The sequence below is a fragment of the Hippocampus guttulatus genome, chromosome 19 (assembly GCF_054856545.1).
Source record: "Hippocampus guttulatus isolate MCC_2025c chromosome 19, RoL_Hgut_1.0, whole genome shotgun sequence".
Taxonomy (NCBI): domain Eukaryota; kingdom Metazoa; phylum Chordata; class Actinopteri; order Syngnathiformes; family Syngnathidae; genus Hippocampus; species Hippocampus guttulatus.
This window is the reverse complement of record NC_141279.1, coordinates 6,365,001-6,388,647: the sequence shown is the minus strand read 5'-3', so window position 1 is coordinate 6,388,647 and position 23,647 is coordinate 6,365,001. Positions and strand designations below refer to the sequence as shown.

General features: G+C 46.4%; 3 protein-coding genes across 9 annotated transcripts in view; 2 read left to right on the top strand and 1 right to left on the bottom strand.

Annotated features, from left to right (window-relative positions):
- Nucleotides 1-3: 3 nt before the first annotated feature.
- Nucleotides 4-10,522, bottom strand: pgs1 (phosphatidylglycerophosphate synthase 1). 6 transcript variants are annotated; one of them, XM_086138026.1, is made up of 12 exons: nt 10,292-10,522; nt 9,871-9,997; nt 7,030-7,225; nt 6,461-6,538; nt 4,789-4,888; nt 4,521-4,710; nt 3,732-3,910; nt 2,800-2,966; nt 1,993-2,284; nt 1,640-1,788; nt 1,428-1,548; nt 4-347 (listed from the first exon to the last, which is right to left on the bottom strand). In XM_086138026.1, the coding sequence occupies exons 1-11, from the start codon at nt 10,464-10,466 to the stop codon at nt 1,429-1,431; spliced, it is 1,773 nt and encodes a 590-aa protein (XP_085994152.1). In that variant the 5' UTR covers nt 10,467-10,522; the 3' UTR covers nt 4-347; nt 1,428. The 6 variants fall into 6 exon arrangements, 5 of the variants coding, with proteins under 5 accessions (XP_085994152.1, XP_085994150.1, XP_085994153.1 ...); XM_086138024.1 differs by having other exon boundaries at nt 2,779-2,966; nt 10,292-10,508; XM_086138027.1 differs by lacking the exon at nt 10,292-10,522 and having other exon boundaries at nt 2,779-2,966; nt 9,871-10,014.
- On the top strand, nt 9,980-16,681 carry socs3b (suppressor of cytokine signaling 3b). 2 transcript variants are annotated; one of them, XM_086138034.1, is made up of 3 exons: nt 9,980-10,093; nt 12,702-12,996; nt 13,704-16,681. In XM_086138034.1, the coding sequence occupies exons 2-3, from the start codon at nt 12,868-12,870 to the stop codon at nt 14,217-14,219; spliced, it is 645 nt and encodes a 214-aa protein (XP_085994160.1). In that variant the 5' UTR covers nt 9,980-10,093; nt 12,702-12,867; the 3' UTR covers nt 14,220-16,681. The 2 variants fall into 2 exon arrangements, with proteins under 2 accessions (XP_085994160.1, XP_085994159.1); XM_086138033.1 differs by lacking the exon at nt 9,980-10,093 and adding an exon at nt 11,359-11,744.
- Nucleotides 16,682-20,682: 4,001 nt separating this feature from the next.
- Nucleotides 20,683-23,647, top strand: part of tha1 (threonine aldolase 1) — a 3,825-nt gene continuing 860 nt past the window's right edge. Inside the window, exons 1-5 of the mRNA XM_086099538.1 lie at nt 20,683-22,468; nt 22,594-22,677; nt 22,749-22,837; nt 22,975-23,160; nt 23,296-23,433. Of these exons, the coding sequence (XP_085955664.1) occupies nt 22,159-22,468; nt 22,594-22,677; nt 22,749-22,837; nt 22,975-23,160; nt 23,296-23,433 (807 nt within the window). The 5' untranslated portion in view covers nt 20,683-22,158. The remainder of the gene's footprint in view (nt 22,469-22,593; nt 22,678-22,748; nt 22,838-22,974; nt 23,161-23,295; nt 23,434-23,647) is intronic.

Sequence of the window (23,647 nt, the reverse complement as noted above, 5' to 3'; positions counted from 1 at the left end):
ACACAGGGGAAAAAAAACTTCACCTTTTTATTATGCAAAGATATTGGCTCTCATTTCACTGCAAGGAAGTAGATCTGTAATTGCACGATAAGCGATATGACACACGTTCTTCCTCTTTTTCACTGGGTTCAACATTCACTCTTTGAAGGTCCTTTCAATTCTCCGGAGCAGAAGATAGTTTTTGAAAGGTAACATGGAAATAAAACAATGTGTAGATGTCTTTTTGTACGTGTGTTTCAATTCCTGGGAGACACCATTTCAGTGTTGAGATGACCGGTTATCTCAAGGATACTCAAGTCCATCTTTCGAATGTGCAGCAGAAACGACATTGCCTCGATGCTCACCACCTGCACAACAACAACACAGACACAACATCAAGGAAATAAAAGGCCAGGCAGGTAGGTGTTTTCTTAAAAAAAAAAAAAAAAGATCATAATTTAAGCCTATAAAAACATGAGCAGTCTGTTTGTCTGAGATGATTCCTGTTTTCACCACTAGAAGGCACATGGCTCCAGCCTAGAATCCCAAAGAAGACTCACACAAAGCCTGGAGTGGGCCCAAAAGCTAATCTTACAATGTTCTGACAGTGTTGTAACAATAACACCGTCTCTCCGCCCAGCAGATGATAATGATCTTTACAGTTGATGTGTGTTTTAAATGTTTGCTGCAAAGCTATTGTTTGAGCGCTGCTTTTTGTTTTTTCCTGCCAGGAACAACGTGATAGCGGATGCAAAATCACCGTGTCTAAAAATGGCTCCTGAGGTCAGACAATCATGCTATTTTATTTAAAGAACATTTTTAGTTGCTTTTTTTTTTTTAACTTTGAAGAGAAAAAAAGCTTTTTAAAAATATGTTTGGGGCAGATGGGATGGATTTTTTGCCAATTGTATGCTCTGCCAGGGAGTGGTCACATTTATTTTTTTGTCATGCGCATCAAACAAAGTGTTGTCCACACAGCGGAGGTGAGCCTCCAAAGATGGTGGTCATAAATAAATGTGAGTAAGTCAGAATGAGGAGGGATGAGTCAGTCCATGGCGCTTTTTGGGGGATGCTGCTGGGAAGATGAGGACGGGGGTCCGGGACGGACCACAACGATTCTGGAAAATTGCTTTCGAAAATTGCCCACAGTTGCTTCAGAGCTGGATTCTGGTGACTGTACACCAGTCCAAGACTATTAATCACATCCATGTATGGATGATGTCACAAAAAATATAAAAATGTCCAAAACATTGAGGAAAGCCAAACTTGAAAAGGAAAAAAAACCCTGAAGAAGCTTCAGTGTACTCTTTTCTCCAGTACGTAATTTTTTATAGAGGGGGCAGTGCCTTTTATTCTGTATACTGACATACAGTGACATGTTATCGCCCCGCCAAGCCAACCAGTAAGCAGAGCTGCAAAGTCGTACTCTAGCAGGATTGTCGCATTACCTTAGAAGAAGTTCTTGATGAACGGCGTGACCAGTTTGACCCAGAGCTTAACATGGCGGTCCGGCTGCTCGAATGTCAATCCGGACACCTCCGAGGAGCGCTGGTATAACATCTCCTGCTCCTATTACATGACATAAGACGGTTGTAGGCCATCAGCATGTCGTCCGACTATCGGGCGATGACAGAATAATAATAATTTTTAAAAAACGGACCTCCCGCAGTTGGTCCTGCAACTGCTCGTTCTCCGTGACGATGGCGATTTGAGTCTCTAGGTCGCGGTGAACTGAGCGGTAGCCAAAATTGGGGGAGCCGATAAGTGTGAGGCAAGGCCGGTCCTGCCTGTGGAGGTAGTACCACAGACCTGGAGGATGAGAGCACATAATTCGCACCTCTCCCCTTTTGAGAAAACAATCATGTCAAGTTCAATTTCATCAGTATGCGCTGGATGATTTTTAAAAATACCGGAATCTAATTGCGATTATTTTTCCTCTTTATAATGTGATTTAAAAAGTGATTCTTTTTTTTTTACCGTGATTTCACACATGGAGACCCAAAATGGAGTCACCTTTGGCATGGAAGGTCCACTGTGGCCTGTGGTACTCGTGTAGTCGGATGCGGCCCTGCTGGCCCAGCTGACGCACGCGCTCGTAGAACTGCCTGGCGATGTGCGTGTAGGCGTCTGGGATGGCGCCGGCGACGCCATTGGCCCCAAAGAAGCCGTTCACCTCCGGGGAGGCGGTGAGAATTCGGTAGTCGGCCCCAGCCCCAAGGACCAGACGCATGTACGCTCGGGTTAGGTTGAAGTAGCCTGACGTCAGGTAGACGGTGGAGTCCGGGTCAGCGTCTCGCAGCAGGCGCTGGCGGAGATGAGATTGTTACCATCACCAAGGAAAAACTGAGTGATGACATGATTTCTGCGATCAATTAACATTTTTGCCAGGAAAAATTTGTCTTTAAATCTTTCCATATTATCATTATTTTTAAAGGGCAGTTGTAGCTCAACGCATGTCCCCGTTGACCTGCACTGTTTACATTAATAACATGGCCGCAAACAAGAGCGGGTTTACAAAAGCAGAGTCCGTGGTGCCAACTTGGCGAATATTTTGTGACTTTCTGACACCCTCCAACCCCCCTTCAAAAAAACCCAGATCAATATGTGAGTTTGAATACGTTTTACAAACGAAGCTTGCAGTGTTGATGCACTAGTTTACATTCCATTGCGCTGGCGATTGTTTTTTTGAATTTATGCCCAGAAAATGTGACTAACAACGAGCTCAAATATTCCGCCGTTAGTCATGTTTTGAACTCTGAGTCACACGCGCAGGGTTACAAACACGCCACCCTCGCCCACCTGTGTGACCTGTTCGTCCACCTGGATGCCAAGGGGCTTCATCTGGACCAGAGGGAACACCCATGTGTCCTCCTCCTCCTCCTCGGTGTGCTGCTTCTGGCTGAGGAGCAGTTGCTGACGCACCCGGGCCACGTCCACCACCTCCATGATGCGCTTGCTCGCCGCCACAGAGAACTCTTGCCTGTCACCTGCAAGTCGTGAAGATCCAAACAAGGTCAAGACATTTCAATCATCTTTATGATGTGTAGGACTAACATGAAATGTTGAAAACCTGAAACGCTATCACATCCTTTCCAGATGCTGTGTAAATAGCCGCCATTGTTTTTTAAGACGACAGCACTCATTACAGAATCATTAACAGGTTCGTCACGGCTTTTATATTTGCTCAGCAACTACATGCGTCGACAGCTAAATTTCACCCTCGAAAGAGTTCCTATCATCCGGAAATGTTGACTGCATTTTTATCAATTAACCACATGGGTGTGTGTTTGTATGAATGTGTGTGTATTCTCTCAGGGCATATCATCTTACAGCATCGCCGTCACATCACAATGCTATTCCCAGCGTTTTGGTTTCCGCAGTCTGGCAGACATGATGTCATTCGCTCCTCAGAAGTGCCATCTTGGAAGTCTGGACTCCGTTTATGGCTGTGCAATGTAAGTGAGAGAGTGTGTGTGTGTGTGTGTGTGTGTGTACGCCGAGGGAAGACGTAACTCCATAGTGGCCCGTGAAAAAATGAATTTGACACCCGTGATTTACAGCTTTTGTTGATTTGGCAATCATTACAGACAAGTCTTTTTAAATCGATGATGCTACAAGCTTGCCACACCTATTTTTTGGGCAGTTTCACCCCATTCCTCCTTGCAGCACCTCCCATTGAGTATTTGAAGCCCCCTGCATGGTTGCACCTCAATAAAACAAACAAACAAACAAAAAAAGGTCCAGGTGTTAACCTTTGTACGGGTGTACCATGCCGTCCTGCATGGCCACCGAGTCGTCGGGCCCAAGCTGCAGTGAGATGTCCCCGACAGCCTCCACCAGCTCGGAGAAGAAGTCTGCGAGCTCGCTGCAGTCCTCCAGCAGGACGTAGCGGTCCTGCCGGTTAGTGAAGTACGAGTCGCTCAGATTGGCCCTGGAAAAAAAAAATGACGGGCAGGCGTTTAGTTTATTTTTTTTGCGCCTCGATGCCACTTGGTTGCCGTTTAAAGGTCAAATACAAGAAAAAAAACGTGTACAAAATAGGACACCACAGTGCATATGAGAGGTTAGCACGTCCTCATAGTTCTAAGATAAGATAAGATAAGATATCCTTTATTTGTCCCACACTATAAAGGATATCTTATCTTATCTTAGAACTATGAGGACGTGCTAAGGTTGAGGGTTTGAATCCTGGGCCTTGTTTGGAGCTTGAATGTTCCCCAACTCAGACCCTGATTAAATAGACTGACAATGTCAAAAAAAAGGAAAAAGAATAAAACGATTTCTATGACAGTGGCCTCACAACTATGGCAATGGAGAAGCACTGCCAAATTATTTGAATGACAGGTTTCAAAGGATTTACATGCGCACTTCCTGCGCAATCTCTATTTGATTTTGCAGCTTGTTTGCCTTCATCAGCCTCCGGCCGAACGACAAACAGAACAGAAAAACCACACTTGACGCCGTCGCTCAAACATTTCCAAGAACTGATCGGCAAGGCATAACCGGATGCAAAACTTTTCAGCGCTCACTCGGGCACCCACCCGCTGATGATGAAGCTGTCGTCAAATAGGTAGACCTTGATGTGTTGCACGCCGATGGTCTCGTTGAAGCGCTGCGGCATGAGCAGCCTCAGCAGGCCCCTCAGGTCGGGTGTGTGGTATAGGGACACGCGCATTTGCGAGGTGAAGCGCCGCAGCAGAGGCAGCAGCATGGTCCTCGAGTTCACCTGTCCTGAGGAGAGGAGCAATCAAGGGAGGATGAGCGCGGCCCCCCCTTTGCCCCTCTGATAGACACGTTCGGGCCGCTGACCTCGAGAGCCTCGTGTGTAGTCCAGCAACACGGAGACTTTGAAATCAGGCGCGTGGCTGTTTTCTTGTGAGCTTTCCAGTGCTTCCTGCATGCAGTCCACCTGCAACACAACAAAAGAAGCACTCGGACGTGTAGCGTGAACCCTCGCTAGTCACAAATATTTAAAAAAAATTGCAACCTGTCATTATAGCCCAAACTTTTGCAAGGATACTAGCATGTGCCCCTTCCTTGTTTTGTGTCGTTCCAATATTTTAGTGGATGCCCTTGCCTTTGCTCTTGGAGCGCTGACAAGCATCTACGTGCACTATCCTGTTCTCTCGACGCCTTCTGGAGTTCAGCCAAACACAACAAAAAGGTTATTACGAACCGATAATTTCTAGCTGACGCTAATGACAGCTTGTTAGCGCCGTGGCTGTTTGAATAGTGTACCAAGCCACATTGTGTGCAATGATAAAATGGGCCACGCCGGTACTAGGCATGGCATTGTTTTTTATTTTTTGTTTTTTTTTGGGGGGGGGGGGGGGTGTATGATAAACCTGTAAGTCGCCCACCCCTACACTTAATGGTTTGTTCTTAGGAATGTGGAATTTTTCCCTGTTATTTGCCAATTTTTTTGGTGGTCTTTCTGGAACATCAAATATATGTGCCAAATCCCGAGCGAATAGGAAAGTAGCAAACGGTGTCAAAGAAGGATGTTGCAGTGATCCGTGATTATTTAGCCAGGTTTTTCAAAAGTCACGTAGCGTCTCCGTAGCACCTTTGTTTTCACTCCGTTTACAGATGCTTGAGCTTTTTTACAATGTTGTGTGTTTTGAAGAGTCATGTTCTCAAGATGAATTTGAAATTGTATACAAGTGACTAAAGATGCACACCAAGTAAGTACATTGAGAGGAGATCATCATTGTTTTAATAGAATACTTTTTTTGGTGCATTTTTATTTTGAAGTGGTGTGCCCTGTGATATTATTTTTCCAACTAAAGTACCGATATGGAATTGGGCGAGTAGAAGTTGGCCCGTTGTCTTAGTGGCAGAAAAGAGTCGGAAACTTCCGGGCCACACCGCTTTTTGTGAAAAGTACCGGTACACCAAAATTGTAATGATCTTAATGGAAGTCACACGGCTCCTTTTGTCATTTTGGCGCCTCGTCACAATCAAAATCGTACACAACATTGATGGCGCCTGGGATTTCTTCAGAGCCGGAATGAGTCACCCTCGGAAGATTTTGGCAGCGACGCCAGCTCACTCGAATGCTTTTCAACGTGTGACTCAGCTTCTCTGTGCGCCATACTTTTTTTCGTGTGTATAAGTATGCGTGTGTGTTTTTCAAACAAAAACATCAGGAAAAGAGCTGAATGCGAACATCAGCCCAGACTGTGGTTTTTATGCTGTTATGCTGGGCTTCCAGGCATGAAGACTAGCATGCCAGCGCAGGCCAGCGCTGGTGTCCTTATACCCGTAAAACCTCAACACTTTGCAGTCATTGCTTTTGGTTGGCGCAGGGATCGTTTTCATTCTGGAACTCTTGTGCCAGAGTGAACTGTGACTCACTTTTTCTGGCATCTCTGAGCGCTACTTTGGCCGGAGCCTGTGTTTTGGTATCGCTCTCACCTGCCCCAAACTAAAGATGGCCGTTCTCTTGAGAACACACAGAGTAATACCACGTCTTTCTCACCAGGTCCTGTTCCAGCTGACCGGTTCCCAGATATAGGGAGGCCAACACCACTCGTCTCTTTGCGGTCCTGACACGTGCCTGATGGGAAAGAAACGCTGAAAGTGAGTACGGAGGGCACGATGTGAGTGCGATTCCCACAAATGAGAAAAGTTTTTTTTTATTCGGTTAATTTGAATGAGTTTTTAGTGCATGTTTGTTAGTTTTTATTTTTTCATAAATGCTTTGTTTCAGTTTTGCTATAATTAGATGGTTTTGTAAATGTAAGCTATCGCCTGTTGTTTTTTTTGTTTTTGTTTTTTATACATTTTTTCAATTTTAGTTTTTGTTATTTCGTTAGTTTTCCTGAACTCTAATCACCTCGCCTGGGACCTTTCCAAGTTGCATTCAAGACATACTGTATACCTTAAAAAGTGACCCCGAGGCTTGATGCCTATGAGACCTATCCTTTCAAATTTCATTCTAGATCTTTGTTCGTTAATTCTTCAGCGATTAAACCTGCTGGGAAAGTAGCACTTCCTCAATTAGCTACAGCCAAAACCTAGGTGCGGACTACTTGTCATTCAACTGACCTTCAGTGTCTGGTAGAACTGGTCAGGCGAGGTGAGCACATGGACACGTGTACCGTTGACCCGGAAAGCTGGCACGCGCTCTGCCATCCATCGGAATTGGGCGTGAAGGCTGCGCGGCGCGCCTGGCGCCAGGGCGCCGCTCTCTGGAGCAGGCTCGGGTTTGACCAGCAGGGGCGCCAAAAGAAGAACGGAGGAGCTGCGCTCACAGAAATGGAAAAATGGATTGACTGCAGAAGAAGAACGCTTACTGGCCATGCTATGCAAGGATCTGAACAATGCTAATGCGCACGCTAAGTATGGAATGTCAACTCTTGACTCATTGATTAATCCATTATTCGTGTGGCGAGTGGCAAATGTCCTAAGCAGTTTAAGGAATGCCACAAAGAGTGAAGCTGTTACAGGTGTGGATTTGTCTGAAGATGACGCATCTTTTGCTGCATTGGTTTTCCCACAGACACATCCTTTCGGTGTCCAAACCATGCAAATTAACAAAATCTGGCATTTCCCATCACTGATATGACCATCCTCCAGGCCATGGTTATAAGATAAGATAAGATAAGATATCCTTTATTAGTCCCACACTGGGGAAATTTACAGCCTCCAGCAGCAAGAATGTAGGCAGAAAGAAGAAGATGCGCTGCTGGAGAGGCAGCCACTCAGGGGGCGCCATCATATGGTTGCTATTTTACAGAAGAGATACGCTTCATGTAACCACCGTAAAAGTGAATGGTCCATCATCGTTCATTAACCCTCAAGGGTCCTCAAAATAAATTACAATAAATGTTTGTATCAGCTCCAATTGGCTAGTAACTACCGTATTTTCACGACCATTCGACGCACCGTATGGTTGGGCGCAGTCTCATTAATGGGTGCTATTTCTGTATTTTACACATGGCCATAACGCACTGTATTATTGGGCGCAATTTTAAAGTGGTAAAACATACGCCAGCTTAAACATACGGCATGCATGCGCGCACGCTAAAAACACGTTAGCTTGAAGCATACGGTAGCATGCCAAGGCATACAGATACAAGTTTTTAAAAAGGCAACGGAAAACTGAGTTCCGTTGTATTTTATTTAGCCATCGTACAATGTACTCACGTTTTTCGATCAATCATCACCCAGAAATCCATCAAAGTCCTCATCCTCTGCATCAGAATTGAACAATTGTGCAAGTACCGGTAATCCATCAAAAACGCCGTGTTCCCTCTCGTTGTCAGTCACTCTCATTGCCATGTGGCTCCACAGAAATGATGCCGGCTTTGCCAAAAACTCGAACAACAGTGCAAGCAGACACGTTCGTCCAACCAGCCACAATCCATTCGCAAATTGTGGCGTAACTCGCCCGGCGCTGCCTCTCACTCTTTGTAAAGTTGTGTTTGCCATCGATCATTCATTGTTCCCATGCCGTTCGCAACTTTACTTTGAACGCCCGGTTGATGCCGATGTCCAGCGGTTGGAGTTCTTTAGTCAAGCCTCCGGGAATAACGGCAAGCTCAGAGTTCATTTGCTTGACTTGGTTTTTCACCGCTGCTGTGAGATGGGCACGCATGCCAAAAGCATAACCGATGGCTTGAAGTTTGAACTGAGCTTCATAGGCGTGTCTCTTTGAAGAATTTATTTTCGGGGGTTCTTAGAAACCAAAACCGAAGTTGTTTTGCAACAATGCACATAGCCACACTCTATACAGGTGTTGGTACCTGCTTGGGGCGTACCTTTAGCGTCCACTTACACGCCCACCCTTCACCCATTGGCGGACTTCTTCCCCGCATGCCTGTCCTCACTCACATCTGCCTTTTCTCTCTCTCGCTCTCCATGTGTATATATACACGCCCACCCTTCACTGATTGGCCGACTTCTTTGCCGCATGCCTGTCCACAGTCACTTCCGCCTTTTCTCTATATAAACAGCGTGTCGGCTGTCAGTCAGGTTTTGGAACTCAGCGCATAGACAAGACGCTCCGCATCATAAGGCGTCCTGTCCATTTTGGAGAAAATTTTAGACTTTTAATGGCGCCTTATAGTCGTGAAAATACGGTAATTCAGGGTTTACCCCGCCTACCGCCCGAAGACAGTTGCGATAGGCTCCAGCAAGCCCGCGACCCTTGTACCACATTTTCAAAAGGGTCTCCCTGAATATGTGGACGCGCACGCCATTCAAACAAAAAAAGAGGGGTTAATGGAACACTCTAAATTGTCCCGAGGCGTGATTGTGAGTGAGAATTGTTGTTTGTCTATGTGTGCCCTGCGATTGGCTGGCAACCAGTTCAGGGTGTGCCCGAAGAAATGTTTATTTTATGCGGGAGGGAATGAGCTATTATAATATAGTAATTAGAAATAATTTCCCCCAATATGGCTGCTATTTGATTACCTCTGAAACCTCACAAAGAACCCAGCAAATCCAACTGGGTGGGACAATCAGTGAAACCAGCCAATGCCGTCTCAGAGCATAAGAACCAATCATGAAGCAGCGCAACACAAGGAGAGCCGATGATTATCGAAGATAGCCGAAAACTAACGAGCGCCATTCAAAGTGTTTTTAAATGGCTCACGTGTTCTGCCGAATAACACAACTTGCTGAAACGACGATTGGCGTTCATTTTATGGCAAACACCTGAAGTGACGTTTGTTTGTATTTATTTGAAATAATTCGTGGGAATACTTTCTCGGATTTTGAAGGATCGTAAAGCCAGAAAGAAGGACATTTAAAGCGTCACAGACCGTGTTACTACATTAGCATAAGAAGGTTGCTACCGTTTCTGTCAACGGGATGCCTAGTCTACGACACGAAACGTCGGATTTCACTGTAATTTCGGCGTTTTGTTGCAACTTCGTCTCTTACCCGCCTCGTCGGTCCCGCGCGCGGAAGAGCCGGTCGGATATTCGCATGAAAGCCCCAGCCAGGGCCGGCGAGTACACGGAGGACACTAGCCTCCTCCACGACATGGGGGCCGCCATTGCTGCCGCAGCTCCCATTTGAAGAAGGGGGAAAAAAAATAAAAATCCGAAACTTTATTGGCACAAAGTGGTCGGAGCGTGACAAGACAACCCGGCGAAGCCTTCAAGTGAGTAAAACTGGCATCACTCGACGCACGTAATAACTTGAGTAAATATCACGCGGGTGAGGTAAACCTCCCCTAAAATACACGGATACTGCATTTGGATATTCATTGAATAAAAAAAAGTATGACAGTAACCCCCCCCCCCCCCCCCGCCCCGCCCTGCTTGCATATATATATATTACTTTTTTACACACACATTACCCGTCCTTCTGCTTTTCGAGGGTTGCGGGCGCGCTGGAGCTTGTCCCATCTGTTTTTCGGGCAGTAGGCAGGGGACACTCGGAACTGATTTCCAGATGATCACGGAACAACAACCATTCATGCTCACAATCACCCCATGGGACAATTTCGAGTGTTCCTTTAACCTACCGTGCATGTTTTTGGAATCTGGGAGGAAACCGGAGTAACCGGATAAAACCCACGCAGATACGGGGACAACATGAACAATCCACACAGGATCGAACCCTGCACGTCTGCACTGTGAGGTGGACGTGCTAACCAGTCAATCACTATCCATTACAAGCTACATATACTGTATATGTATATATGTGTGTAGTGTGTGCGTGGGTTTGCGTGTTTTCCATTTGGACATATGCACAAACAAGTTATTTGTGTGCAAAAAGAAATGTGTTTTATTGTTCAAAACTGAGAGGTTACATATCACAAATATAGTCACAGGCATGAAAATAAATCTTAAAAACTGTCAACAGGTAGTCTATTTCTGTATTTGTACCTGTACTTCATACTCAGTCAACATCAAAATCTTTAAATCGAATCCAGCCAAATCCAAATTGAATCGCAACTTCAAAAATGGGAATTGAATCTTAACAATACCCAATACTGGTTTACAAATACATCCTTTTGTTAATTCAATAATTTGTGAATTAATTATAAATAACAAATCATAGTGTCATTTCATTCTTCAAATAAACTTTTTTTTAAATCATCAATAAATTACCATTTAATTTAAAAAATCTAAAGAGAACAAAAGCACACCCACCTCTGATAAAAGTGTAATTAGCTCAAAGAGGACTTTGAGCCGTATAACATGTGCATGACTAGCAAATTTAGTGGAACAAGTACACCTGAGCCCCCCCCCCCAAACCCCCCCCCATATATATATTTATATATATATTGAGAGAATGTGATGAATTATCACGATGAATATTTCATGCCGTGTAAAATGCATGTGGAACGGCTCGACCGGTACCAGGAAGCGGACCCTGCTGCAAAGGTCACCGAGATTATTTACTGGCAATACGCCAGAGCGAGAGCCGCGCGAGCACGCACGCGTGTGCCCGTGCGTCAAGACCGTGCGCGCGCGCGAACCCATGCGTTTACTGGAAGAACCTCAGGACAGAAGGGGGCGGGGCCTTACGATCGGCTTTACTCACTGGAAACAACCTCCGGTAACCTTCCGCCACACACATACACAGAGACACACACATACGGTCCGTCTACCTCCTCTCCCGCAGACGGCAGCGCCGCCGCCGACGAAGACGACCGTCCTCGGCATACTTTTTGGGCAGAATATTCCGTCGGGGGGATTTTAATGCCTGAGCTAATCCACCTCCATCTAGCACTACTCTCGGGTAGTTTGCCGAGTGTATCTTTTGGCGACGTGCTGCGGCGCGGGGCTGTATTAATCCGCAAGGTAAGTTGACTGTTTGTGCGCGAAGTAGACCGCGTTGAAATGTGATGAAAATACAGTCCCGTGATTTACGTAGTTGTTTAGTCAAAGCGGGTGCTGGTTGGACTGAAATGGCGGCGCCGAGCTGTAATGGGGGTCTTCTCAGGGAAGTCCCCCTCGCTTTTTTTGTACCCCAGACGCCAGTGCGGACAACATTCACGGGGGCCCCATTCTGTGTGTGTGTGAAACCGGAGAAAGGGGCCACTGTGGCTGTAATGCAGAGGAGCTGAAGTGATTGGGAGAGAGAGGGTGCAGTGACCCCATTATTTTTGAAAACCCCCAATTGCAAAACAGACTCCAGTTGCAGAATTAGCTGCAAGGTGCAATGTCTTTAACCCGTATGTGCTGTTCGCGTCTAATTTATCTACTTTCTGCCCTGAAAAGTGTTTCTGAAAGTGACCCCAAATACACAAATATATGTCATTCATTTGTACAGGTGCTACCAAAGTTGTGTACACTAAGGCTGTTTGAAATGTACAAGTGTGTGTCACATTCAGGATGATGTAGGGGATGGTGTTCAAGAGGGAAATTCAATCAGTCCTGAGAACTGTCTCTGTCGCCACCACATTTGCGCAGCTTCCTGCAGAAATGTGCACCTGTTGGTCTTAAAAGTGTCACGGGGGAATCTGGAAATAGTACAAATGGAAAACGGCAAAATAGTGAACATATGAAATGACACTTGCCCTTTTCGCTGAAACATTAAGGAAACATTAAAGATTAATTCATCCGTTTTGAAATGTCAGACAGGCTATTAATACATTCCTTTTAATAATTGAGGATAAAAATTGACCATGGAACATACTCTGTGTGCATGGAAAATGAATTGTATGAAAGGCGTAAGCTCGACCCCATTCATGCATGTGTGCCATTTGACTCAACTGACTCCCACTGATTCATGAATGGCAACTGTCTACTGTGCAGGTGTATCTTGGTGGTCTCTCCCAGCCCCTCTCTGGATGCATCCAGCTCCTCTGCCCCCGGGCCCTGGACCCGGTGTGTGACCCCGCCGTCCTCCCCTCTGTCCCCTTCAGAGACCGTCGCCTTCCCGCCGCCCGTTCTCTGCCCGGAGGCGGTGGACCGCAGCGACATGGTGGCCTCCCGCCGGCGCGAGCCCCTCACCGTGAGCGCCGGGGCCGCCTCAGAGGGGAGGATTCCGCAGCCCGACTGCACCCCGCATCACTTCAAGCCCTTCAGCTCGCATGCGCACTACCAGCAGGTTAGTCAAATTCCTGTTACTTGTGTTTCTTCCAGGCACTTCCCAGCTGAAATTGACTGTTAAACTAAACACAAACTTTACATGTAGCTACATTTATGCTTCATGCTAACACATAATGGGGAAACGCCATAAGCAAACAAAACTAGCATTACTGTTGAATTAGTGAGAAACGGTTAAACAATTTATATCTTAACCCAAACAATAACAAAACACAAAGAAAAAGCATGCAATATTACTTGCAAGCATATATTCTTGATCCTCTGCAAAAAGAAATTGCAGCTTATTTGAGGCTGTCTTCATATATATATATATATATATATATATATATATACGCATGACAGAGACTTGCTCTGTCATGCGTATATTTTATACTGCCCCTTGTGGCCAAGGTACACACATCAGGGGGCAATGCAGATTCCAATATTTGACTGACAAAAAAATTGATAACGGATTGATTGGCTGATTAATTAAAGAAATCCATAATTGAAGAAAATCATTTACTTTTTGCTCGCTTCACCCTTGCAGTGATAAAGATATAGGAGGAGAATGTGACTGACTACAATCGTTTATTTTGTGCCAGAAACAACAGCAACCACAACCATTACTTACCATTTTCATTAATATTAGTACATTAACTATCAAAGATCCTGTTCAAACCCCCCCCCCCCCTAAAAAAAAAAAATCCAACAACAATTCACCTGTTTCAGGTGATGCGTGCATTGGGTAAGCTTCAGGAGAGCGGCTTCTACTGGGGAGCAGTGGGAGGCCGCGAGGCCAGCTCCCTGCTCCGCTCGGAGCCCCCCGGAACCTTCCTGATCCGTGACTCGTCGGACAACCGCCACTTTTTCACGCTGTCGGTGCAGACGGCGCGCGGCACCAAGAACCTGCGCGTCCATAGCGAGTGCAGCGGCTTCTTCCTGCAGCCCGACGCGCAGTGCACCCAGGAGCCGCCGCGCTTCGACTGCGTGCTCAAGCTCATCGCGCACTACATGGGCAAGGGCCCCGCCAGCTGCGCCGCTGAACCCGGATCCGGACGCACCGTCTATCTGATCCACACCGGCGGCGAGCGGATCCCGCTGGAGCTGCGGCGGCCGCTCCTCAACTCCCTGTCATCCCTGCAGCACATGTGCAGGAGGACTCTGAACAGCCAGGGCCTTGGTGGGGCCGAGCGGCTGCCGCACACGCTCAAAGACTTCCTGGAGGAGTACGACGCCCCCATATGACTGAGAGGGCGCTGGGCTTGGACCGGTTCTCAACGGGGGACGTGACCGATAGAAGAGGTAAACAGTCAACCTTCTTCCGATGACTGACTTAGACGCAGAGGAAAGCCTCGTAGAAGACTAAAACAAGAAAGCGTCTTGTGTACATGCGTTCACACGGGACCAAGCTCGACTTTTTCTTCTTTTTTTAAAAATCCAAAACCGACTGCAAAAACACCATGATGATGATCTTGAAGATGGAGAAAGAAGAACGGCAGGAAATGAAATGAAGAAGAAGTCGGGGGGGGGGGCATAGTCGAACAAAAAGCGACGCCTCGCGCTTCGAGGAAATGACACGCGGACGCCCCAGAGCCAAAATGGCGTCCAGTCTTAAGATTTTATTTTTCTTTGTAGTCCTCATCTCATGAAGCATGTTTGTCCAGACTCAGAGGCTCCTCGGCTTACGACGGATTTGCGTTTCTACGACGGCGACGCAACCCGAATTTGTTCACGCGTTGGAATGCGCCAAATCACCAGTATAGTTCAAGCCATAATGACAGTATTTGTTTGAAAAACACACAATCCCATGTGTAGCGGTAACTGAGCGTGCCTTCTTCTGTGACCTGACGATATATTCTTACAGCGTAGCGGAAATTGCTTCCTTTATTGTGCTGGAACCATCGGAATTGAAAGAAAATCAAATCGACTAGCCAGACATCCTACCTTGCAGTTCCACCAGAAACCATTGAGGGCGATGTTGAGATTAGCGACTCCAGCCAAATTTTTAGTCTAAAATGCACCAGAGCCTGTCACTAACCTATTTTCTCACAGGAGTGAAGTCATTATCACGGTTAAGTACGGTGGTAACTGAGCGTGCCTTTTTGTGTCATGTGACCGCGTATTCTAACAACTTCATTGCGTGCCACTCGCAACGTCAAAACCTCATTCATTGGAATCATCGTAATGTCTCTGCCACGTCTCCTGACTGACTAATTGACACACTCACAAACATTAATTGCGATGGGTATTGTTTCAGTTGGGGGGTTAAAAAAAAAAAGTGGTAAAAAGGTATGTCACATGCTTTGAATGAGTGCAAAAGAAACGCCATCTGGTGGACAAATTTGATAGCCAATACAGGGGTGTCCTCATTTCGCAAAGCGCGGCGTTCATAAAGCCGGCGATGCAAACGAAATTTGGATGCAAGTCGGAATGCGGTCACCGAAAATGTAAAAAGTAAAGACAAACAGGAACCTTGAGACTTTGTATTTCACAACCGTCGTGAATCGAGGGGCCCCTCTGTACATGCTTTTCAAATGACAATATGGAAATATCACTATTTATAAATACACGCGCATACATAGATGCATGAGTGCGACCCCGTGAAGGCCACGCACTCATTTCGCATCCGTATCATTAATTCATCGTGGCGAGCCGCATGACGCCATCAAAGGCGAGCATTGATTAGTCCATTGAATACGGCTCAGTCGCGAAAGGCCAGAGAAAATATTCATAATTAATCCAGACGCCTGCTTTTCCTTTATACCGTAGGTCACTTTGTTCAGTATTACTCACCACATTTCAAAGTTTAGCAGGAAGCTAAAAGAGTTTTTGACACACTGATACATGACGGTCACCAAATTAAAGATTTGCTCTTGATCGCGTATGTCATTAAGGCTCAAGCACATGCCTGAAAACTCAAGTTTGTGGAGGACTCGTGAATACTCGCTCAGAAAGTTAGCAAAAATTGGCCCCCGACAAGAGTTTTACTGATTTACCTGAAATTCAGCAGACGTGTGTAGCATATCAAGATGCACGAAAGAGTCTCAAGGGCCCATGCCCAAAATTGAACGGGAAGTCGGCCATTTTGTTTTGGGCGGATGACGAATTTCAAGCTTCATTAGGAATATGAGTAATAATTGTAGCTTTGATTTGAAGTACCGTGCAATGCCATTTTGATCAAAATTGCGTGGGCGCGTCTATTGGAACGGAAAACGGCTCAAAGATCCATACCCGAAACTGAACAGCAAGTTGCTTTTGGTTTTTCTTCCAGTCGTACCTCTCAACAGCACGTCTTCCACTCCCCACCCAAAAAGGGACTTTTTTTTCTACTTATTTTAACACTCATCTTTGCTTAAAATGAAAAAAAAAAAAACCTCTTGGAATGGCGCTAGCTAACGTGATCCACTCGGGAACTGCCATCCAAAACACTAAAAACACAATCTGAAAAGTCATAACGTTTGTTCTGGTGGACCCGCCGTCAATGTCACGTCATGTGTATGTATGTGAAATCATTTTGTCTTTTATAAAGACTCCAGTTAACCACAGCCGGCTGGTGGCCACTTAGTGTGGCACAACACAAGCTGTAATCTCAACAACAACAACAACAACAAGAATAAATGAGGAAAAAAATGGAACGTTGCACATATTTATATTTCTAAAATATTTCAATAATTTATATTAAAGAGCACTATTTTTACAAAAGCCAACTGCCTTTGTTTGCCTGTTCCTTTTCGCCGAGCGCTTGATAGCTTTAGCCTGGGCTTCCCTTGTCGTAGAGTTAGAATTACGACTTGTTTTTTTTTCTCCTTCAGCTGCTGCAAAGCACTGTGGGTAAATTCCATAAAGGCGGGCCTATAGGAAAGGAAGACGGGGGGAGGGATAATGTGGGGCTGAGAGGGGGGGGGGGTAACAAAGGGATTACCAGAAGAGCCGTTACACACTTGGACACAGGCCTTACTGTGCAAAACGCTCATTTTGGGTCGGACCTAACTGGAAAGGAATGCAGCCGGGCTTTTATACATCCTGCTCGAGGGGCTGAAGAGGATATGTGTGTGTGTGTGTGTGTGTGTGTGTGTGTGTGTGAGAATATATACATCTACAGTATATATATATATATATATATATATATATTGTCTCACACACACACACAAGTACTCATTGTGTGTGTGAGTGAGGTCAAACGTACGGGAGATTTACATCATTCGCCACACATAAAAACGTCGGTCACAGGCTCAACGTGAATCGGTTTCAAAAGTGACACGCTCATATTCTCGTTCTTTGTCAGGTCTCACACACACACACACACGCACGCACATTCGCGCACGCCCGCACACACACGCGGTTCCCATTCCCTGCATACCTAGTGTTCTGTGTGTGACTGGCTTCCAGGAAAGAGGCACTTTAATTGAGTTGAGTTTTTACGGCTTGCCTGGTGTTAGTGTGTGTGTGTGTGTGTCTGTGTGTGTGTGGAGACAGCAAGGGGAGGGGCGGAGAGTGTGAGGGAGGGACTTGAAGTGGAGAAAGAATACATTTTTTTCAATGACGCAAAAAAAGGCCTCAGCTGCGGAGAAATGATGTAAAAGTCATTATGATGAACATTCCTGGCATGCACACGCACACACGCACACGCCCGCTCACACTCGGCGACATAATAAACACTTCATGTACATGCTGTCTCACTCACAGGCACACACACACACTCACGCAAGCACCGATGTGACTCCAAATGCAACAATTTGTCCACAGGCAAATGTTGCGCAAGGTCAAGTTGTTAAGTGCGTGTCACACCTCTGCACGGCTTGGGAACCGCAAGGTCGCCAGTCAGAAACCTTGAAGGAAGTCGTGTCGGGGAAAAGGCAGTCACAATAGGAAAACATGTTGATATGTGATAGGTGACCACAACAAAAATAATTCATCCTACAATTCCAATTCCAATTAAAACTGATCGATATTTTTTTTATTTAAATGCAAGTGGTAAAATAAATTAAATACAAATCAAGCGGAAGCATGCATGCAGTTCCATGCACAAAGAACCTCTGATGTGACTCAAGTTCCCCACGTACTCTCAGTCTCGTGGAATATTCTTTCCCCGCATCCTTTTCGCCCAGTCTCACACACCCTGCCAGAGCCTTTTCCAGCATGATTCATTTTTTTGGAGGTGGGCGGTGGATTGGGAGGGGGGGGGGGGGTTACCAGCTCAACATTTGTCAACAAATGCGACACAACTGAGCTCTGCTTGTTATGCATGACCTCATACGTGTGTATGTGTGTGTGTGGTTTTTTTTGAGGGGGGGGCTGGTTATTATTTTAAATAGCCCCAGTCTTAGGTCACAGTAGGGTGGAAGTGCGTTCCCAGTTTGCTCACCTATGTTTTCTGAAATCCGTCAATTACGTAACGGTTTACTAATTTCACACCCCAATGACCCATGGCGGCGAAAAAATATCAATCCCATCATTGCCTGCGTCGAGAAAGGTTTTCCAAAGGTGAAAATTAGGAAAAAAAATATTTTGCATCTTGACCCCCCCCCAAAAGTGCCGCTGTCGTAAAAAGACTCCGCGAAAGCGGGCTTACTCTAAGCGCGCCCCTGCGACCAGCGCTCCGGCGGCGCTTTTCCAGGAAGAGGCTTTGCTGATTGTTTCTTCCAGGAAGGCTTTTTTGTTGGCCGATCAGCGCTTATAGGAAAGACGTTCGGGGCCGGCCCATCAGCGCCAGTATTGTCACAGCCGCTTCTGATAAAGCCAGAGCGGCTTCCAGGAAAGCAGAGATTTACCCTCCAAGCATTCCATCATTCCTTCAGCGCCATCACCGCGCGGAGAAAAGGGGGGGGAGGGAAGGCGAGTGGGGGTATAATAGGGATCTGGATCAATAAAAACCATATGGCAAGCATGCGCTTACTCTCTAGTTGAACATGCGCGTTATTGTACAGCCGCCAAGTGTTGACCCGCAGCTCGCTATGGTCACTGCGCCGCCGCTCTCGCTCAAACCGCATTGTGCCTCGTTATTTGGACTGTGCACGCATGCCTTGCTTGATTTGATTTCCAACGCGATGGCTCACAAGGTGATGTTATTTTGCCCGTGTGATCATTCATACCGATGCCGATACTTGCTTTGATTGAAAGTGGAAGACATTGAAAATTTGTCTGAATGATGATGAAATGTAGCGATGGCAATTAAAAGAAATGAATCAGAGATTGTGAAAATGGATTGTTTTTACAATGTTAAAAAAATGCATACTGTTCATTTAACCTTTCGGGGACAGAGGTCACTACAGTGGACGGCTTCTGTTGCTCGCTAAGTGTGTCCTCACCGTCGCACCTGGAATGTTTTATGTCAATTTATGCGGCCCCGGGTTCTCTCAGCTACCCCCGACCCCCATTAGATTTTGTGTGTGAACTTTGGCCGTGACGGGGGTTTTCGAGTGGATGAAAATGGACCGGGATGCTGGGAACGTTGGGAACACTCCGCTCAAAACAAACAGCGCTTCCCAGTCGGAATACTTTTATTTACCTCCTCCTCCTCCCTTTCTTCTGCATTAATGCGAGGGGGGCCACGCTTCGTCTTCCCGTTAGGAGAAAACAGGGGGTCCTCTGTTGGTGTGTGCATGTGTGTGTGTGCGTGCAGCATAGGAAGAGCCAATCACAGCGCGGTATAGACACTGAGTCCCCCAAGTACTGCCGGTTTATAGGGTTCAGCTTCAGAGAAGTCACGTGACTTCCCAGAGAGAAACAGAGAAGGGGGGGGGTGACGATGTGGGGGTAAGACTGATGAAAAAGAGGAGTGAAAAGGAGGTGACAGAAAGGGTGAAGTGAAAGTCTGGCGGAGCAACGACTGAATGAAGCGTGTCAGGCCACTCAAGGTGACAGATGACTGAGCGAAGGAGGACGTCTTGAGTGAGCGGCGGCAATCGGCAAGGTCAGGGTAACCCTGGTTCTGGCGAAGGCCCGGGTGCCCTTCCTGGAAATGGCGCGCTGCTCGTATGAAGATGATTCACAAAATTGACATGAAATGCATCTTTCCCCTTGAAGTGATGGATAAGTAGTTGCAAGGAAAACACTTGAAGGCTTCTGTGGAAACACTTTTCATCCGTTTGTCCCGCCGCAAATGAGCAGCCATTCATCACCGCTGGATCGGGATCAACTATAATGCAGTGTTACTCAACAATTACTGAACCAAGGCCGCATATTTCACGTTTGAAAAAAAAAAACATCTCACAGAAAACCACCAAACAAAATTGTCCCAAAAATATATCCGCTGAAATAATGATCGTCTCAATTTATTCTTTTCGTTGACGTCGTGTGAAATCTGGGCCTGTTTAACACGAAGCTCATTCTCTTGTGTGGAGACATTGGTTAAAAGTACATTCTCCCATCAAGTGGGAGATTTTTGTTCTCATTAAGTGAAATTTGATTCTTAATGTTTTACACTGTGGCCATTTATGCTTGGGATTTGTGGCAGGAATTTAGAAAAAAAACAACTTTTGTGCCCGTACATTTAATGTCGAGCGTTGATTCCCAACCATTGTGCTGTGAGCGATTAGCATTAGCCACTTTCCTGACATCACTTGGTGTTTAGCACGGATGTAGACTGACCAATCATACTCTTGAAGATTCACATCATCGACCAATCACTGATCCTCTCTGTGTTGTGATGATGCGGAAGTGACTTCACCAACCAATCACAGTTGGTAATAATAATAATAATTGCTTGCCCGCGGCAAACTTTCGGTCATGATGTCCCAATACTTTTGTCCACACTTTACGGGACGCGTGACACATTCTCAGGGTGGGACACGCTGATTTACGCCACTTTGGGAAGTACCCCGGAAAAGCGCGTGCGCGCGTTTGAGTGTGGTTGTGGATGTTTGTGCGAATATGTTTGTGTGTTCCTGTGTGTATGCGCTTGAGTCAATACGCATGTGTGCGTGTGGTTGGGCGTTTGGTTGTGATCGCGTGCGTTTGTGTGTGAATACGTGAAAGCGTGGTCGTGTGTGTTGGTGCAAATTAGAGTGTTTGCGTGAGCGTTTGTGTCACTGAGAATGTTTGTGCAATCGCGTGTGGGAAGGGGTCGCGTGTTTTGTTGTAAGTGTATGCGCGTGGTGTGTCATAGCGTGGATAATGTTAATATGTGTTTGTGTGAGTGAGTGACATGAATGAGGTGGGGCGGATGGGGACTTAATGTGAACCAGATGTGCGCACGTCTCAAGCACTGTTGTCAACACCTTTTAAAAAAAAGAGCATCTTTGTGTTTGTGTGTGCGCGCGGGTGTGTGAAGACTTCCCATAAACACCTGCTTTTGTCGAACAAGTGATGGTAAAAGAGAAGCAATGAAGGGATTTGGTGGTGGTGGTGCGGGAGGGGGTCTATTTCGAGCCCCCCGGCAGGCTTTATGGTTATTGAAAAGGCGTTGCCGTCTCCTCGCTGCTTCTTCCCAGAAAGGGGGTCAATATTTCTCCTGCTTGATTTCTGCCTTATTCAATATTTTCTCTGTGTGCCATGAAAGACGCTGGCCACAAAGACTCGAGTGTGTTAGCGTTACGCAGCTGGATGGCCCATTACATTACAAGCAGACACGCTTACTGGCACTGCACACAAACACACGCGCACAGGGGCGCACACACACGCGCTCTTATCAAGTGATTAGAATCTCACGAGAGTGGGAAGTGTGTGCGTGCGCGCGCGTGTGTGTGTGACAGGAATTCACGAATTCCACGCCAGCTGATATTTTGACATGTGCAGCATGCAAGAGTGTCAGTGTGTGGGTCAATGGTGGGCGCTCGAAAGCCACCACACCACTGACAGTGGTCAACATTACTTTCCTTGAGGATAAAAAAAAATATTTGTAGAATTTAATATACCAAATTATATTTGCTACACTATATGTTTCCTGTATACATATGTCATAGTTGGAAGCCACAAAACCATAAGCATGGATATTAATTATAAAGGACACATTATTCCTTGTTTTCCATTATTAGTATTACTGTTAATAGGAGGCTACTACATTAGTCTACAAATATTTTATTTTCCAAAAGACCATAGATTTTTTGTATCAAACAAAATTACTAATTACAAACGTGGAAGGTAACGTTAAGTTTAAATTTGATATGTATGTGGCGCCGTCTTGTGGACAATATTGGCCGGTGCAACGTTAATCAGCTTTTTGGTCATCCATTAACCGTCCTGCATGCTTTCAGTGATTCTCGATCAAAGTTCAAACCGCGTTGATGTTGACGCTGCGGCTGCAGCAATGTCCCTCAAAACATTTTGTACCAAGTTTCATATTTGGGGTCGAACTGTCGCTCGACGAGATGCCGGCAAACGAAGTTACTACAACAGCGGGAGCTCCCGACTCCCCGAGTCTGCCCGGGCGGCTCATGTCCGCGTTGTGGACCTCCGCAGCGACACGGTGACCAAACCCGGAGCGGCGATGCGCCGTGCCATGGCTGAGGCCGAAGTCGGAGACGATGTGATGGGCGAAGACCCGACAGTGAACGGTAGCTTTCAATTACTAGTTAGTTAGTTAGCACTAGGGAACCTGCTAGCACCGAGCACTAGCTTCGCTTAGTGCCTCAGTGCACCAGTCACTCACACTTTTTATGAACATACGTTTGACTTTCAGAGTTGCAGAAGATTGCAGCCGATATGTTTGGGATGGAGGCAGCACTTTTTGTCCCCTCGGGAACGATGAGTAACCTCATCGCAGGTAACACATTGATCTGAAATATTCTTTTTAGTGAGTGTGAGGTTTAAATGACCAGCGTGGGTCGTTTATAGCGATGGTGCACTGCAGGGAGCGCGACGATGAGATGATCGTAGGTGACCTATCCCATTTGCACATCTACGAGCAGGGGGGCAGCGCGCAGGTGAAATACATCTCTCTCTCACACACACACACACACACACACACACACACACACACACACACACACACACACACACACACACACACACACACACTCTGTGTGTCTAAATATCTAAATATACTGTTTATATGACACAGCTGGCTGGCATCCATACTACCACAGCCACCACCCTCGCCGATGGGACCTTGGACCTGGACCAGGTGGAGTCCAAGATCCGTCACGGCTACCCAGACCCTCACTACCCCCGCTCGCGTCTCATCTGTGTGGAGAACACGCACAACATACAGGGAGGACGCGTCATGCCGCTCCACTTCCTGCAAGAGGTGTGTGAGCCCATATTGTTGTGTGGAGGAAGGGCGGGGGGGGGGGGGTTATTTACTCACCTGGAGATGTGAGTGCTGCTGTTTTGGTTAGCAGTTTCCTCCTTGACATCCGCATGTGCATCCTCCTCTCCAAAGGTGCGAGCGCTGGCCGACAAACACGGCCTGTCGGTGCACATGGACGGTGCGCGCCTGATGAACGCCGCCGTGGCGTTGGGGGTGCCGGTGACGGACATATTGCAGCATACGCACACCGTCAGCGTGTGTCTCTCCAAGGTGACACATTTCACAGACAGATTTTTATTTACATTTGTTTATTATTCATCGGAAGGATGCAAAGAAATACTTATTCCTAGAACTAGTACTCTGATCGCGTATTAGGACTCCTGGGACTGTGGTCCAAATAATTTATTGTGATTAATACCAAAATTGTGATCTCTTCTCCATGTCGCTAAGTGTAATTATCTTCCACGTCCACATGATGGTGCCA